Source organism: Phasianus colchicus, chromosome 4 (genome assembly GCF_987193195.1).
Source record: "Phasianus colchicus chromosome 4, bPhaCol1.hap1.1, whole genome shotgun sequence".
Lineage (NCBI taxonomy): Eukaryota > Metazoa > Chordata > Aves > Galliformes > Phasianidae > Phasianus > Phasianus colchicus.
The window spans coordinates 1,603,143-1,622,085 of NC_143439.1; the positions used below are offsets into that span (position 1 = coordinate 1,603,143).

Below are 18,943 nucleotides of genomic sequence, written 5' to 3' on the forward strand. Positions count from 1 at the left end.
ATGGGGGAGTGATCATGGCTCAAGGCTGTGGCTGGGGACAAGCATCTGACAGAGTCGCCCTCTGGTTGGGGGGAGCTTACAGTGGAAGCTTTTTCTTGCTTTTTCTTGCCACAGTGAACTGCAGCCTGGGCTGACTGATTGTGTGAGTTCAGGCTGCAGGCTGTGCTTGCTCTGTGGGAACTGCTGGGTCTGCGTGGATGCACAGCTCCAATAGAGAAAGGTGAAGGTGACTCCACCACCACCATCCCATCAAGATGACTAAGGCCTCATGCTTCGTGGTGTGGCCACAGTCCTACAATGACAGAGCTTGGTTGTTTCACCCTACCTGCTTTCCTGGTGCCAGGGTCAGGTTAATGATGTGGAGCCAGATGATGGTTGTAGCAGCCCATTCTCTTCTATATTTGTGTTCCCAAGCTATCCCCTGTTCCTAGCAGGATGACTTCAAGTAATTGATTTCTGGTCTGTCCCGCCTCATATTTTCCAGTCAGTCTTACTTCCTAGAACTGTATTATTTAGCCATTTAGTCTGGACTAACCAAATCATTTTTTTTTTCTGCTGACTTTAAAATCTTCTCTGCAACAGACTGAGTTAGACTGCTCTCCCCTCAGTCAATTTAAAGTAGAGACTAGAGTTCAGACCATTAATCTTAAACTAGTGTGTTTGGATGACTTATTTAATATTAGGGGGAGCATATAGCAATCTATAGCAGTGCTCTGTAAAATAGCTGTGGGTTGGGTTTGGTGTGGTGGTTTTTTTTTTTTTTTTTTTTTTTTTTTTTTTTTTTTTTTTTGTAACCTACCAGTTATGAGATCTTTCAGAATGTAAGTTCAGGTTATGCTTAGAAAATGGAAAAGAAGAAATTATTTAAAAAACAGGACAATTAAAGGAGATGTTAGCAGGAGCTAAAACACTAATTTCTGCATGATTATAAAGATGGCATATGCCACATATTTTCTTCTCAACTTACTTACAATGAGTGCTGTAAACTTCTGTGGGTGGGTGGCATTTCCTCCCTCCCTCCCTCCCTCCCTCCCTCCCTCCCTCCCTCCCTCCCTTCTCTCTTTTTTCTTTCTTTCTCTTTCTTTCTTTCAAAAAAATAACTAATAACCCTCAAGCCCTTCCCCCAACTCAAAACACACAATAAACCTATTTGAAACAGGCTGGTAATAACTGTTATGGGGTAAAGGCGAGATTGTTCACTGAGCCACAAATCCATTTCCTCTTCACAAGGGAGAAGAAACCCACATGTTAACATTAAACATGCAAGAACAAAAATCTCAAGGGAAATGAGATCTTGTTTTCTTATTTTTTGGTTGTTTCATTTTCCCTGCCACAGTCCCATGGTTTTGTTTTGTTGAAGAAGCAGAAAAATTTCCAGAATATAAGATCAGTGTCAGCAGACAGCTTCCTTGGAGACAATTGTATAAGAATTGCACTTTGAAGCAATCTCTCATTTGGAGCTGCAGTTCCCTGTGAGAGTGGATGTAGTTCTGACTCCTGCAGTCTTCTTTGGCCATGAGGTATGTTATGGGATCGGCTCTGATTTGAGGGGTATGTAGTCCTTGTGACTGACTGTAAAGAGAAATGGTAGTTTGAGCAATACTTGTCATTTTGCTTTAGTGTGTGTAAATAGATGCTAGAAATAGCAAGGAAAAGCAAGTAGCTGAGTGATACTGGTATGCTTCTGTCTGAGAGTCTTCAACCTGGGATTTGGGAGTTGCAACTTGGTCTTGATTTTTGTTTAAAATGTGGCTTTGTTCAAGTGGCAGGAACAAAAGACTTTGAATCTCCTGGCTGTGGGAGTTAAAATTTTTTTTTTTTTTTTTTTTTTGCTTGTTGTTTGGACTACGGTTCTCTAGACAGTTTAAAGGAAAAAGGAAAAAAAAAACCTGAAGAAACAACAGTAAAACCCCACCCCCTTCTCTCCAAAAATGTGCCTGAAACTCTCTGGCCTTTTTTTAAACTGTGAATCCTGCTGTGCAGAATCTTGCTTCTTTCAGTGTGCTAAAAAATGGAGCTACAATGAAGCATGCTATGTTCTCTTTGACAGAGTCAAAGGGAGTGAGAGGAGCAGTATTTTGGCACAAGTACCCCAAGTCCTAACACAGGCACGCATGCTGCCTGATGTTTCATTTCAGGTTATAAACTGGATTACAGCGTTCTTTTGCCCTGTGGGCATTACCCAGGGAAACCAGGCCGGATCTTCGTGATGTATGAACAAATCTGGTGAAAGGATTGCCAAATGGAAAATAAATGATGTGCAGAGATTCTGTATTTTTAACAAGAATTTAATTTAAATTTCCTTCGTGATAAATGACTATCAGTGCTGTTTACCTGGTCAGTCAGTCCAAGAATTCAAGAAGTACATTCAGGAGCCTGCATTTTTAGAGTGTTGAACAATATTTTAAACTGTGATTTTTAAAATAATTATATCTGTTCTAAGTAAGAGTATTGCAGACCAACATTAAAACCAACATTTGTTTATTCCTGATGTAAATGGGCTTTTGTGCCCTTTTATTTGTGGGAAGCTTTGTTGGCCTCACTGAGCTGAAATACTTGCATATGATTTGTGTTTTTCGTTTTGTTTTCCAAAAGAAAAGATTCACTGTATTTAGAGATGCAAATAGTACCTTGTCTGCAAAATCCACCAGCTGTAATACTGGAGGACAAAGCTAGTTCTATGTTGTTTAACTTCAGTAACGTCTGTGTGTTCAAAAATTGCATAGCTGAGAGTAAGTACTGACACCAAGGACCTGTTTATTTCCTTTGGTAGTGGTCTGGTAAAATCTGAATCCATCTCTGATTTATTATTTGAAGTGAGTAGATAAAAGGAGTGCAGCTTTGTATTAATGCTTGTACAAATGTTCAGCAAGTGGCTAGCTTGGATTCTCTTGGTCCTTCAGCATGAGGTCACAATTTTGCCATGAATCTTTGAGCTGGTCCGGGTTAAACATGCTGTTCCGTGGCATGAGGCACTGCTGCTGGTTTGTGTGTCAGTAGCACAGCTTTCTGAGAGGATTCCTTGGCTCTGCTTGAAACATCTGCAGAGACAAAGGGCACTTGATGGGTCTGTCGTTGCTGCTGGAAGTTGAAGCAGGGGAGTGCGGCTCTGGGAAATGCTGTGACTCCTGGAAAAATCAGAAGGCGCTCATTAAGTGCTGGACTTTATCCGCCTCTCTCAATGAAAGTGCTTTAGTTCCGCCTGTGGTGATGGTTCCCATAGCAGGGTTGCGTAAGAGCCGCCCTCCCCGCGGGAGTTAAACCCCGCTTCCAATTTGCAAGTAATATTTGCATATGTATTTCTCAGCTGCATTGCCATGCCAGATGCACAGTGGTGGCTGTCTCTGCCAGCTAATCTTGTAATAACATTCTGGTGACCGAATTCAGTGGCCCTGTGTGGAGCCTCCAAACAGCTGATTGCTGAGTAGGGAGGGAAAAAAAATCACCCAGCGAATCTCGTCGCAGCTCTCTGCTGCATCCCTATCCCACAATCCCTTGCACGATTTGCTGCAGTCTTTCCACACAGGCTGAGTGAGAAAAAGATGTGCTAAATAAAGATTGATTGGTCTGAATCCTGAAGGGGTCTCCCACTTGTAAATGACCTGGGGGAAAAGAATTCATGACGACTTCACTGGGCCTCCTCTCATTCTTCCCCTTTTCTTTCCACCTGTCCTCTTCGTGGGATGAAGCATCATTCCTCAGAGCACAAAATACCCTGTGCCTTTCATACTGATCGTGCTGTGGTAGGGATCCTTTACCAGTTTTACGTGTGAGCCTTGAGATACTGACAGATGATGTTTTATTCGTTTGGACTTCTGCGGAACTGCAGCTCCATCCCTGCAAGGATTTTGTCCTCAGCACTGCACTGATTGAGCAGTTTTTCGACAAAGATGGGTAGGTCTAAAACGCTCAAGTTTGCTCAGTGTTGTTCCTGGTGCCTACTGCTGGGTTGCTCCTTCTGTTTTGGGCCCGATTGTTCGTTATGCTTCTGCATGCTGTAAGAGTGGAGAGGGTTGCTGTATTTTAAACAAGGCACCAAACTGGTTGCAAGAGTGTGTGAGAGAGAGGAATGCAAATGTAGCTTATCGAGCCTTCTCCACCAGTTGTCTGTGCGGAAATGTTGATTATTAATTTATACAGTGTGTTCTGTATCGGCTGATTTCGGGATGCTGCTATAAACGCCTCATATCTGTCCACAAAAGCGTGGACAGGCACAATATCTGTTTTAAGGAGTTTTAAACCCCAGCACCCCCAGCGTTTCAAGCGACATTGTTGAGGTTCCCCACCCTTTCTTACAGCTCCCAGGCCTAACTTCCTTTGCAAACGTTGCCATGGGAAACCTATCCATTCATAATGCATGAATAGACCCTCTGGGTTGTGAATACCATTGATAAGAGGAGGATGAACAGGCTGCAAGCAATTTGTTCTCCTCCGGCTAGACTTTCAGGCTTGTTGCAGTTCTGGTTGGGTGGAGTTCAGTGATAGCAGTGTATTGGCAACGGAGGGTTCTGCTCTTTTAGACAAAAATCCTGTGAGATGTAGAGTTAGAAGTTTTCCAAGAGTCTCCCTCTTGGTTGGGCCACAAAAACTGAGAATCCAGTAATGGTTCAAGAATTGTAGAGCTAATTTAAAGAGACTTGTAGATAAGGGGCATTTCTCTGTTACATGTCTCAGTTAATATGAAGCAGCTCTTCTGGAACTGTCACTTGATGTTCCTGAATGTTTTCCCCCCTTTGTCGTATTATATATTATAGTATTCTTTCACAAATGCCTGGGGCCACACCCTGACTTCGGCTCCTGAAGGCATGCATGCATAGCAGGGCCAGGCTTTATGCTAGCTTGGAGATCCATTGTTTCCTCTTTCTTTGCTGTATAGTTTATTTTGAATGGAAATTAACAGTGAAGGTAAAAAAGAATAATGTCAATTTTGGGGTGGCTGCAAAAATAATGATCCTTGAGCCTCAACCGAGTGACAAAGGGTACACTTTTCCCAACCCCTTTTTGCACTAGATTTGGCAAACCTGATGTGGGTTTCCAGTGTGTGCTTCTTATAGATAAATGGGTGGGGTTTTATGTCTTGTGTGAAGCAAGGTTTCAAAACCCTTTAGCTTTCCATTTTAAATTCTGAAGTGTAAATATATGGAAAGGTGATTCTCAGAGTTATTTTCAAAGGTTGTGTTTTGACTGCTAGTTATTAGATGTGAAGCAAATGAACCTCTGAAAATCAACTGTGGCAGTTTCTAAATCCAGAAGATGCTACTAAAAAAATATGTTTTTCCTGTTAAAAGGGCAGTAATAAATAAGTAATAAATAAGTAATAAATAAGTAATAAATAAGTAATAAAATCTCCCACTGCCAATTCGTCTGAAACTTATGTTCTATTTTTGAGGAATTGCAGTTAAGTAGAATAAATGCTGCCCTTGTCTAAATTCAAATGGATCATCTAAAATGTGCAACTTTTCCTCAAAGAGTCCTTGGTTATACAATTTCATTCATTGAAACGATAACTGATATCGTCATTTCCATAACTACATCACATTTAGCAAAACTGCATCAAAGGTGAAGTTGGCTCAGGGGGGCTGCAGCATCAGATGTTCAGTCTTGGCAATAACATTCTTAAGAAACTTTGTAAAATGAACTAGTTGTGTAAAAAGTTATTGTACTATATAAAGGCCACAGCTTGAAATGTGCTGATGAAATTCTGTTTTCAGGTGCACGATTGAAGCTTGGTTCATGTCAGTGTAGGGGGTAAATGGCAATGATGGCCTGCTGTGATCCAGACAAAATAACAAATATTAAAAACGTTTATTTCTGAATTCACACTAATGCTTTTACACTGGAAGTGTGAACATCTGAAAATCAAGGTGGCTGCAATTAGGCTTACAGACAAAAAATGCTATGAATCACCTGATTATGCAATGAGTTTGGGGAAATTAGGAAACAAGGATGAAGATTAGATGAAACACGCGTGAAATTTTACAGGCAAAAGCAAGTTCTCCTCATGTAAACATTGTTTGCTGGTGTAGCTGTATTTGATAGCTGAAAAAGAAATTACAGAAAGTCATATTTGTTTGCTAGAGAACTCCTATTAAATGATAGGCAGCTATATGGAGACCTTTCATATCTTAGGTACGTTTTTAATAGTCTGTGCTTAATGTATAACAAAGAAAAGCTGCACTGTTCGTAACTAATTGGTGACTGGTTTGGAAACTGTGCTTCTGATAAGAAGTCCTCCTGATTCTGATTATCTTGCCTGTTCTGTTTGGGTCCCCACCCCTCTCTCTCTTGGTAAGGAAAGTGCAGCTGCATCAATAGTGAAAACATTTGTATTTAGAAACATATCGCTGCATGTGGTCCAGCTGAATGCATTAATGCATATTGGATAGTGTTCTCTTTCTACTCCCATCTGTGAAAGCTGAGCATTTTTGTTTGTATTTTTGCAAAGCCTTTTTTTAACTCCAGCTTTTAAAATGTAGCGTGGGTTCATAACTGACACGTCAAGGTTTAACATGTGTCATTTATGGCATTTAGATAGCTAAATTAATTTGTGTTTATACAATATTCACATTTTTATCTCACTGTGAGAAAAGAAATGGAAAAAAGGGAAACAAAGGATCAATTCTGAAGTCCCATGTTTTTGGGTGCATTGCACAAATATTATAGCTTTTTTTTTTAACTCCATGGTTTCACCATTTTCAGGGGGAAATAAAATGGTAACATAAGGGCCTCCCATCAATATTGTGGAGTTTCATGTTGGTTACTGCTTTGGGGTAGTTTAACTGTGATTAACTTTATGCTGCTAGCAGAGAGGTGGATCTCCAGGGCTCTGTTAGCAGGAGGCCAGTAGAGACTGTTCCTTGGTCACCTCTGTTTTCCTAGAAATAGTCACTGGTGTGTTGCAATAAACAAGCCATACTTGCCTTACTAAATACACAGCTCAGGGAGAGCAGCTTAGCCCTGGCAGAGCAGCAGGCTGTGCATTCAAGCACAGGAAGATCACACGTATCACTGCTGATAAATGTCATGGGCCACAGAAACCTTTGCAGCATCAAGTGACCTTTAAATGGGTGTGATCAGCACCTGCAGAGGGCTTGTCACTTCTGTCTTGGAAAGCCTGAGCTGCTTAGGGGCCAAGTATTGACTTGAGCCTCCTTAAATCCAAACCTGCTGTATCTTTGGCACAAGGGGCTCTTATAAGTGGGAAAAGTGTTAGGTGAATCATTTTTAAACTCTGTCTGTAATGCAGCCATTTGGCTGGTGCAGTTTCATATTAAGCATTTTGCCAGAAGTACTGTAGATGCAAGAAATCCAGTGTTTGTTAATACTGGCTTTAATCCTTCTGGCACAAAACCATTTTTGTTGTGGGATGTCTTTAAAATCAGACAGCTCTGTAACTGTCAGAGTCCAGAGGCAACATGCCTGCTCAGACAGAAGTGTTATGTATGGTGGTGTAGGTTGTTTCCCAGACTCTCATCAGCAATAAGATGTTTTAGAAGTTTAATTCTCCCTTGTATTTGTCTTATATGGAAATATAAATTCCTGCATCAGGATGAAATATGGGTGAATTTATTGTTGATTATGCTATTTCATGAAGATTATAAGACATCTTTCATTTTTGTTTTGTTTTGTTTTCTGCCACCAACTCCAGCAGCGTGCAGGGTAGAAGGGAACAGGACCCATATGTCAGTGGTCTAGGATGGCCAGTGAAGGCTCGAACATCCCAAGTCCTGTGGTCCGTCAGATTGACAAGCAGTTTCTGATTTGTAGCATATGCCTGGACCGTTACAAGAACCCCAAAGTACTTCCCTGTCTGCACACTTTTTGTGAAAGGTAAGTCCCTTCTTTGTGCTTCTAAACAGATGTTTGTCTTGTAGGGGGAGCAGTGACTTTTTACTGGTAAAGGGCATGTAGAGGGACAATAAATTCTGGGAAGGCTGGAGAAGCAGGGATGTAGAAACTTTTATTTGCACTGGGCAGGACAAAGAGACGTATTTGGATTACGTTCCCTTTATACAAGAGTAAATAGAAAGTAAATGCCATGAAAATCATGAAAGTTGCCCTGGTACGTGTAAGGTGGCAATCAGAATTTGGATCTCTAATTAATAACCTCAAATTTATACTGCTTAGTTAGAAACAATAAAAGCCTTTCTTTGTTGATTTACTAAGTGTAGAAAAAATTATCTCATCCTTTAATGTCCAAGGGTTCGACACGTTATTTACATTATTAATAACTGGTGATGAAGTGTCCTCGTTATTTTGCAACTTGGTTGACTGAAGTGGAAAACCTCTCTGAAAAGCAGTGGGGGGAAAAAACTGCAGTCTGTCTTCTACTGTATTCAGCTGAATGTAATGAACATACCTGATGATGTTTTAGTGTTATCTTGTCCATTCAAATAGTGGAGAGAATACAGCATCTGCAAGAATTATTGATTAGAGGTCTTGATCTGATGGTGGGTTGCAGCTGTTTGGGTTAATGTAGAATGGTAGGAAAATAGTAGTAGAAGATGCTTTGTTTAATCACTTAGTTTACCTTTTTCTTATAATTGCAATGAGCATATTTAATTACACAGGATGCAAGAAAAAATTATGGGTTTTTGAGAGTGTAAGACAAAATGGTGTTTTGTAGAAGAATAGGAGACTGATTTTACTGAAGTGAAACTCTTTACCAGTGAAACTCTTGCTGAAGTCAATGAAGCTAAGATTTTTCACCATCACGTCTTTCTTGACTTTGGTTCATGTGTAAATCCTAAGGTTAGCTTCTGGTTTTCAGTGTAATCCTTTTACGCTGATCTGGTTATGGAGAGAAGTTGGAAGAACTCCTCCAGTGAACAGCTGATGTACAAAGCCTAAGCTCTCCTTTCACAGAGCCCTTCCTGGGGGTCAGAAGAAGGGCGGCCAAGGGAGGGTGAAGAGTGGTGCAAGCAAAGCCTTTGGAAGTGGATGAGAGCCACGCAGAAGGTGCAGCAAGGTTGCACTTTCTTGGTTGGCATCTTGTGAAGAATGTGCTGTAGCACCGCTTGCCTTTCAGACTCTCTAAGAACTGCTTTCTGCAAAGCTTCCTGTCCTTACAAGACTATATTGAATTGCCAGTTGCAGTCAAATGTTGCATATGGCACAGTTGTTAACTTGGAATTCCAAGCCAGGAGTAGCACAAACCACTACATTCTATGGCTTGCAGAATTTTTGTGTCAGTTATTCTGTATAAATCAGTCTTCCTAAAACAAAGAAAAAGACAATAAAAAAAATCAAACACAAAAATTCTCTCAAACTTCCCTTAACATAAACTGATAACTTAAGGCATGCTTCTCTATGTAGTAAAGAGCAAAGCAGAATGAGATCTATTAATTCTGGCTAACTGCCAAATAACTTTCCCAATTGAAATAAATGGAAAATTTTCCATTGGCTTCATTGGGACCAGGTTTTAGGTCTGAAACACTAAACCTGCAGATAGAAGCTAATAAAGGAGATTCTATTGGAAAGACAAAGGTCAGCTATTGCTTGATGCAATAACTTCTTGTCTGTCAAATTTTATCGGATAGTTTATCATTTTTATTGTCTTAAGAGCAAAAAGCAGTACACATCTCAAAGAATGGATCCACTCAGCATGAATGTCTCAAAGAAGGCGCATAACTCTTATGATGATGTCAGCTTATTGAACATTTTTTATGTGACAGAGAAAAAAGATTTGAAGGTTAAAAAAATCCCCATAATACTTTACTTCTGAAGCCAAGAATATGATTTACTTTTCCTTTTATAAGTAGAGACAGTGCTTTTCAAATGGGGGTTGGAGATTCATGATCCTTGAGGTCCCTTCCAACCCTGGCAATTCTGTGATTTCTTAAATGAAGAGAGGTTTTTTTCCTCTTTGATGACAGCTTCCCTCTCTCTTTCTCCCCTTCCACCTCCCATTCCCATAGGTGCTTACAGAATTACATTCCAGCCCATAGCTTAACCCTTTCTTGCCCCGTGTGCCGCCAGACTTCCATTCTGCCAGAGAAAGGGGTTTCTGCACTCCAGAACAACTTCTTTATCACCAACCTGATGGATGTCCTGCAACGAACACCGGAGAACAGCATTGAAGAATCCTCCATCTTGGAGACTGTCACTGCTGTTGCTGCAGGCAAACCGCTTTCCTGCCCCAATCACGATGGAAATGTAAGTGAGATGAACTCCTGTGAGATGCATAGGTACTGATATGTATTGACTGGTCCAGTTTGCCATGGGTATTTTATTTTAAATTAGAGAGAAGGGGAGAGGATTGAAGTGAAGTGAGTTCTTTGACTTTTATAATATTTCAGTAAAGATGGGTGGCTTCTTAAAATTAGCAATACTCAGATACATTCAGCGGAGTAGAAGACTACATCTTAAAGTAGTCATGATATTATTTCATTTTATCAGCTGTCTTGGATGAATCTGCCTTCTAGCACATTTGGTCATAATTGCTCCTCTACGAGCATCGAGCCTTTTGTCTTTGGGATGGGTTTCCATAGCTCTCTGACTTGTAGACTCAGAGTTGCTGTGGGAACCTGTGGGCTGGTTTTGGCAGTATGAGGCAAGCACCTTATAAGCGCAACTGATGTGCGTATTGGCCCAGTAAGGCCTGAGGCAGGCCCCAAAAGCTATGTGGGCATATTAGTACAACACCAAGTAAAAGGGTATTTCAGCTCTAGGTCAGCTCTGGGTCAGCAGACTCAAAACAAAGTGTTTCTGTTTCACCACAGTGCTTTATGCATCTCATGTACCAGACCTTGGAGGCTGTTTTATTGTTTCTTTCCTCCACCTACTCAATTTGCCCAGCATCCCCTCACATACACCCACAAAAAGTATCTATGTCATTGGCAAGTGCTCCCAAATTGAGGAGGTACTTCCATATTGCAGTAGCAAGAACAGTTCCAACTCTGCACTTACTTCAGCATTTTCAACATTAACCTGTGTGACTTCATGGTAAGCATATCCACTCCTGTCTCACAGCCAGGCTTTTGGAGGCATGTAAGTACACCATATTGCAAAGCTGAGCCACACTGTGGTGCAAACATCTGTGCAAGCCAAAAAATGTATGCCAGTATTTTAAGACTTCCTCAGAACTATTTCATTTGATACTCAGTTTAGGTCTATAGATTGTATAGGAATAATTCAGTTGATAGGTATTAGTAGCAATTAGAGGAGCAGCTTGTTTCCCTGTCTAACCTGCTGCAATTAGGTTGACTTGTAGAACAGATATGCTGTACAATCTGATTAATGTGTAAGCAATGTAACTTTTTTTAATGTGTGCTATACCTGTATATGTGTAGTGGCTACTGGTTAATACATTTCTAGCTTTCCTTGCATTTTAATGAATTGCCTTAAAATGAAATGCCATTCTTTTCTGATATAGTGGTTGTGATAGGAACCATTTGATTGTGAAATGCATAAAAACATCAGAACAAAGATGCTGCTTGTTTTGCATTTTGCATTATCAGCTGAGAATTCTTTTGCTGTGCTTAGAAAAAAAAAAAAAAGTTTGTCTGCAGTGAAAATTGGGCCACCTTACACCTCTCTGAAAACTTCTTTTTAGGAAAAGTTGATATTATAAGTCCTCTAAAATAAACTTACTGGGTTTGCCTTGAAACATGGTGTGTCTCTTCAGGTGCTGATAGTGATGTGATGGAAGTATCTTCTTGCTCCAGTAAGTTTTTGTGAGGGAGTTGGGGGGAGTCTGAAGACAACTCCAATTTAAAGCTTTTGCTAGGAGATTAAAAGTCAACTTTCTCACATTCCTCCTTGTGATAGGAGGAACTAAGTTTGTAGGACAACTGATTGAGACTGGGGGCCCTCAGCCTGGCTGAGGACGTGGGCTTTTCCTGGCTTCATGTACAGAGCATGAGGACACTATATGACAAGGAGTAAGTGCCTGGCTGCTAGCAACTTTGCAGGGGAATTTGGAGATTGGATGATGGGGACTGAGATGGTAGCTGGACGAGAATGCATGCTAAGAACAGACAGTCATTCTGCACTGATGTTTCTCTTCATTCATTTTTTAAATTGCTTTGGGTATAATTATATGTAGTGTAGGGTCAGATCCATTGTATTTTTACTATCAAGGGAAAAATTTGCAAGTACATTTTATTTAAATACTGCCAGATTTTCTTTGTGTTAGTTTAGAAATAAGTTTGTGTTTAAACAAGCTTTTTCAGTCTCTCTAGCCATGCTGGCTTTAAACTTCCATGATCAAAATCAGATAGGAACTGATGCACAGTTATTTTCAGATTGACTTTCCTGTCTGCTTCTGTCTTGGTCTTCCTCAGGCCCTGTTGATTAGGTACTTCCCCTTCCAGTCGGTCTCCTTGACACCGCTACTGTTTTCCATACTCGTGTGCACATCCTAGTCCTTCTGCGCACATCCTCTCACTCTCTGTTGCGGCACATTTGTGTGTGAGCTTATGACAAATGAAACTCAGCTTGTAGTACCTTAACATAATGGATTTCCTGTGCTTGAACTATAAACCAATACTTCCTCATTCACCCAACACAGAGCACAATAGCACATCTTTGTGCAATTGGGGGTAGTAGGGCACATATGCAATGGAACTTTTGAACCTAAGAGGAGATTTTTATCTTCCAACTACCCATGGAAATAACATCGGCTTTGTTCTCGGTTGCTAAACGCCAACAGCTCCTGTTGTATTTTTTTTTCTTCTTCTCTTATCTGAATTCAAAGTGAAACGTAGCTTAGATTGTAAGATCTACACTTCTACGAGTGCAATTTATTTTCTGTTTATAGAGTACAAGAGAGGATATCCAATGCTAAATTAAACACTTTTTAACAAAAGAGCCTGTCTTATCCGACTAGCTTTTTTTCTCGAAATATCATATAATATAGTTTGATGTATTGACATAATATTGTTGCTTACTACCTGTGTACTACTAGAAAAATGAGGAATCACCTATCCTTCATATTCTCAAGTCTCTTCATAAGATTCCTTTTAAACCTTGCTTCTGTACTTCTTAATATCTCACTTATTTGTGACATTCAAATCTAGTGTTGGTGGGTTTTTTTTTGTACTCTGTAAACAATATTCAGTGTGACTTTGAGGTTTAATGAATAGTCAGACTGTCAGTTTACCTTCAGTGAGCGTTAGAACTGATGAACTGAGCTAAATGCTGGCAAAATGTTGTTCTCCCTGACTAGAAACAGATAATACAGTTAGAAAGCAATACTGTGACTTTGATATAATCACGGTTAATTAAATTGGAAAGTTTTACAAGGGATTTGGGGTGGTTTGCTTGTAAGTAAGCATATTAATTAAGTCATGACAGTTTTACAGAACTTTTCTTTTAAATCTGCTTAAAGCTTTCAGGCTTACTGCATGGGTAGGCAAAAGCAAAGACCTAGAAGCTGGGCTCCCCTAAATTTCACCAAATAGTCAGTGAGGAGTCCATGAGTAATCCAGACTTGTACTCTTCTAAGAGCCAAAACATGCAAATCTAACACACACTGGCACTATGAGATAGGAACCAAGTGTGTGAGAGATCAGAAAGAGGGCTGGCAAAGAGCAAATCGCTCCTTTTTCTCTGGTCTACTATTTTAATTCAAACAAATCCTAAGCAAACAACATGATTATTCAAATGTGATTTTGGATAAATGAAGCTTACGATTGCTGAGAGTCTTTTCTTGAGACCTGTGCTTTGAAGGGCTGGAATTAATGTGCTTTGGATTTGTGAAATCCATTTCAGAAGTATGTGCAAGACTGATTATGCAAATGAAAAAAAAAACAAACACCTGTAAATGCAGTTAAATTACAGTGGAGAAGACATGCATGGGTCTCTAATTAGAACTTTGTTCTGAAAAATCCTGTTCTGGTTTAACATGTAGTCAGTAAATGGGATTTCAGAACACAGTGGGTATTAACCTATGTTTCATTACAGCTAGTGAGGATGTTTTCATTGATTCGTTGTGTAACTTCCGTGGAAACCAGTGTTGGACACCATGCCTACCCTAGAGCTCCCATCCACTTAGGAAAGAGAGTTCAGGCAAAGATTTTTTTTCTGACAACAAACTTGTTAACATGAGCAGCTTGCGGGGAATGTCACAAAATATGAGGCTCATGTTGGGAATGGAGGGGAGAGAAGAAAAGCTAGTAGTTCGTGTCTGCCTCTATGTAGAAATTATGAAAAAAGAATCTTAGTTGATTAAGAAATGCTTGAAAAAATCATAGGGAATCAACTTATCAAAAAACTGCAAGCCTGAATCATATTAATAATAGCTTTTCTTTCTCCTTCAACTATGGCACAATCCAAAAACTTTCATGGGCAATGAGAACTATTTCACTCACACCATTTTGAATGTGACTGAGGCAAAGACTACAATTTTTGTGTGGACATATTTTAACTCTTTAAGGTCTGCTTGCTAATCCATTTTGTCTTCTGTTTCTCTGGCACTTGAACATATGTTGCTGTAAATGTAACGATGCTTGTTATGAAATATTTAATAGGAAACAGAAATACTGCATTATTCTTTCATTGTGTCCAAAAATAACAAATACTGAACAAGTAGGGAGCTTGTTAAAGTGGCCTGTACATGAGCATTAAACTATGAAGAGGCAGAAAGATGAACTTATGGCACAGATTCAAAATAAATGAACATTTATGGCCTTATAAAAATACTTAGCTTTCTAGTGAAAAACGTTTTATTTTGCAAATTTTTCAAGCCTTTGTAAAGAATTTAAATAAAAAATTCTGTTTAACTGACTTCCTGTATGCACTGTGAGACAGTACCACATCTTAAAGCCTACCAAAGTAACTGCCAGGCCTTGGAAGTTGTGGTACTGTAAGACTCCTAAGTTCAGAGTTAGTGGAGTGTGTTGATAGGAGTTGCCATTGCTTAGATCTACATGTTCTTTTCTTGCCGATGCATTCTATCTTACCCAGTTTATTTGGGACACTTTTTACTTTGTCTCTAAAATGGCTTACACAAGTGGCCATCAAATAACTAACCCCTCACTGCATGTGCATTTCGTATCTTGTGAACTGTGATAAGACAGAAGAATGGGAATATGAGGGAAAGGAGCTTTGATAAGAAAAAATCCTATTAATACTAATAAGCCATATGCAAATTGTAGTTCTTACTTCACTCTCCTAATTCTCAAGACTAGGAAGAACCAGTACATTGCACAGACCTGTCACAGGTCCCTCTGCTCACCTGAAAACAACTGGTTTTACTCTACCTGTGCAACCACCTAATGTCAACCACCATGTCCAGCACACCTCATACAGTGTGAGGTCTGAGTGCCAAAAGCATCAGCCAAATTATATGAGATTCTGATGCTATGTTCTGAATACAAATTGCTTTCTTTGAAGCAAATATTGTGAGATTCCTTATACATTCTGAAATAAGCCTAAAATACTTTGTGTTCAAGAAGTTTCTAGTTGTAAAAGAATTCTCATGCTGAAATTGCATATTTGTGCGTTATTTGGACTAGCATATGATTTTGGGCACAGACCTTTTCTGTCACAATCTTCTATTTCAATTGTAGATCAGCACTCTTATTGCAATCTTAGATAGGGTTTTGATGGTTTTAAGGGATTAGTAAACAATATGGATCTTTTCTCCTACTGCACATTGGTTTATTGAGGATGCTTTTCTGTAGCAAATAAACATGGTGTTTGGTGATCTCAGTTGTGTTCGTGTTGCACATGTGACCCTGTTAGGAAAAAACAGCTGAAGCTTACACTTTCTTTGGTAGCACCTTAATGTAGACTGAGGATTGAATTAATGAGGGGACCTGAGTTCCCTGATATTTCATGGAGAAATAAAGAGAACAAAGCTTAGTATTGTATAAAGACGATGTCTTTGAGGTCTGGTGTTCTGTTTCCTGTGTTACTGTTCTGATGTTTCCCAACAGAATAAAATGCATTTTAAAGAGTGTTTTGGTAGGAAATACATGTGAATAATAGATAGCTTTTAGGTCGTAGATTATTGACATCTAATAGAGCAGAAACTTTCTTTCTTTTTGAACTGTAATCTAAGAGCTTAGATAATAACATGAGTTTAAGACCCAGAAAGATGTGCTTTGAACTGACGTTACTACTGCTGCTAGAATTGTGCACTTTTTCAGGTGATGGAGTTTTACTGCCGGTCTTGTGAGACAGCCATGTGCAGGGAGTGTACAGAGGGAGAACATGCAGAGCATCCCACAGTACCACTCAAGGATGTGGTAGAGCAGCACAAGGCTTCTCTTCAAGTTCAGTTGGATTCTGTCAACAAACGGTATGGAGTCTCCCATGACTGTTTTTCTGTTTTCATTTTTGCTACTAGCTTCCTCTCTTACTCTGGGTAGATGTTTTAATGTGCTTAATGTGCCATGGACCTTTTCTTAAAGAATAGAGGTAGTGAGGATTGTGCAAAGAAAGAAAAAATGTGTATATCCATTGAGTATGATACACTGAAGGATTGGAGGAAAGATCTAGATTCCTATCAGTCTTTTGCAAAACAGAAGCCATTAGAAATTCAAGTGTTTTCCAAAGAGAGAGAATAAAATGTTGTGGAGGAAAGAACTAGCCCATCATTAATTTCATAATAAATAAGTCATACTGTATGCTTAGAATACAGCACAAACTTTACTCTGAAAGAAGATATTTAAAAAAAAATTTGTAGGTCTGATTCCTCATTATTAATAAATACATCTGCATAAAGAAGAGAAAATCCAAGGCCTCCCTACTGAAACTTCCTGAAGTCTAATGGATTTCCACATGTGAGGGCCCTAGCTTAGCCTTGTTTTATCAGACTACAATTATAACTGTGTGGTTATAAAAGGAATGAACCTGCTTCTGGGAAGTGGCAGGGTTTAAAGACAGACTGGTGATAAGTTCGTTTCATCAAAGAGTTCAGGACAAGGGCCAATGTTTGATGACTTTTCAAACAGCAGTCTTTGTAATTTAATCCCTCCCTCAGGCTTCCAGAGATCGACTCAGCACTTCATTTTATATCTGAAATCATACACCAGTTAACCAACCAAAAAGCTAGCATTGTAGATGACATTCATTCCACTTTTGATGAACTCCAGAAGACTTTAAATGTGCGAAAGAGTGTGCTGCTTATGGAACTGGAAGTGAATTATGGCCTTAAACACAAAGTAAGATGCATGTTTTGTTTTAATGAAAAACTATTAATTTAATCAGCCAGTTTTTACAAATGATTCAGGATGGCAGTTTGACAAGTTGTGTCTGGGATCTTGAGACTTTTGTCTTTCTGAAATCAAGTGCTGCACAACCTTGCTTACAGGTGCCCGGCCTCCAAAATGGAATCTAGACTTTATAGGCAGCTAACCCTGTGTATGTGATATGTGAGGATCTAAAATAGCCAGCACACTAAGCTGGAGTCTGCTTAAAGCCCACATGTTTAATGTGCAGATGCCAATAAGGGAACACCAAAGTCAAGTCTGAATCCTTGGGTTACAGCCCCGTGAAGTCCTGTGTATCTTCTCCCATGAGTGTACAGGCTAAGTAATTTTTCCCAGAAAGAATCAAGCAAGGCTTACTATTTGCTTTAAAGCTTTGCTTTCCTTTCAAATGCTTGATAAGGTATTTCACCCTAGAATTCAGGGATTGAAATGCATAGAGTGCAGAGGCATCTAATTTTCTAAGTGGAATGCAGAGAGCAACAGATTTCAGAGTTGTGTTCTTTAACTTCCTATCTGGATGACTGAATCTTGCATTTTTCCCCCTGTATTGTGGACTAAGCTTCAGTGGAAGAAAACAGGAATTTGCCCCGTTTTCAGAGAGAAGCCTGTGCTGTGATGGAAAGAGCTTTTACTGAGGAATAAGTCTGAAATACTCAAATTGAAGACTTTGTCTTCCTGGGCATCAGTTGGCTGTTTTATATAAAAGGAAGCTATCTCTCCTCAGAATATCCTTTGTAAGGAAGTAGCATGAGCAACTGGAGTTTGAAGAGTGCCTGACAGTAATGACAGCTTTGAACGTTCTCTGTGATTACTAGCAGCTTGAACATCTCCAGATGTTTGGATCTGGAACAAGCTAGGTTGTTAGGATGGGCTGGGCTGGTGAAAATTGCGGAATTCTAATACATAAACAAGAGGTGTGCTTTCGGGTATGCAGGGAGTCCAGAATCCTTGGGGCACAGAATTTAGTCATCATTAGAACTGAGGAGCTGCTGAGGAGGTTTTATATCTTAATACTTATATCTCTTAATACTTAAGATACTTATATTTTAAGTTCATCCAAACAAATCTAAGATGTCCCAAAACCTTATTTTCTCAGCAAGAAAATACAGTCATTGTGTGTACAAAATTTACGCTAAATGGTATACGATGTTAAATGATCATACGTTTTTTTAAAGGTGCATATGACTTTTTAATTCAGAGAACCAAAGTTTATGAAGTTGTATATAAGCAGTGAAAGAGGTATTTCCTGTTAATACAGAAAGAGTGATTAAAATAAAATTCTGTTTTTGAGTGAGTAGAGAGCCTGCAAAATGATACAAACCCAAATATTTCCCACTCAGTTTTGGTTTCAAATGAACTGAGAGAGGCCTCATGTAAAATGCAGTAAAGACCTCTTAAATATTAATTATGGTAGGACTGAATTTTTCTGTGTCTGCAATGAAAGAAAACAATACTAAGAGTATAGTTGTTGTAAAATACAGCTGCAAATCATCTTCCTTTGTGCTCTGTGGTTTACCCCAAGTGTATGGACTTTTATCATCCTGGGACTTTAGTAGTCATGCTATCTGTTCCAACTTGTTATTTATGTTCTGGAATAAAGACAAGGCTGACTGGAAATGCCTTGAATTGAGTCCTGAGATGTTTTCAGGTGTCTAGAAAAACACCTGAAGTTAACCTGAAGTTAACTTGAAACTTAGTAAAGTATTTAAATCAGCCTACTTTTTTTTGCTTGCAGTAGATTTCACATTGTTATCACTTTTCCATATGAATAATTCATCAGACTT

The 18,943-nt window shown here is 39.3% G+C and overlaps 1 protein-coding gene across 15 annotated transcripts in view; it reads left to right on the forward strand.

Annotated features, from left to right (window-relative positions):
* The window catches only part of TRIM2 (tripartite motif containing 2), a 78,399-nt gene that overhangs the window by 37,343 nt on the left and 22,113 nt on the right, over window positions 1-18,943 (forward strand). For 5 of the 15 annotated variants that reach the window (XM_090138393.1, XM_090138399.1, XM_031614303.2 and 2 more), the window contains exons 2-5: window positions 7,649-7,830; window positions 9,918-10,155; window positions 16,095-16,246; window positions 16,931-17,111. In XM_090138393.1, coding sequence (XP_089994519.1) covers window positions 7,697-7,830; window positions 9,918-10,155; window positions 16,095-16,246; window positions 16,931-17,111 — 705 coding nt within the window. In that variant the 5' untranslated portion in view covers window positions 7,649-7,696. Of the gene's footprint in view, window positions 1-1,159; window positions 1,521-3,689; window positions 3,895-7,648; window positions 7,831-9,917; window positions 10,156-16,094; window positions 16,247-16,930; window positions 17,112-18,943 lie in introns of those variants that run through there. The other 10 variants (XM_090138402.1, XM_090138404.1, XM_031614306.2 and 7 more) reach the window with 6 other exon arrangements.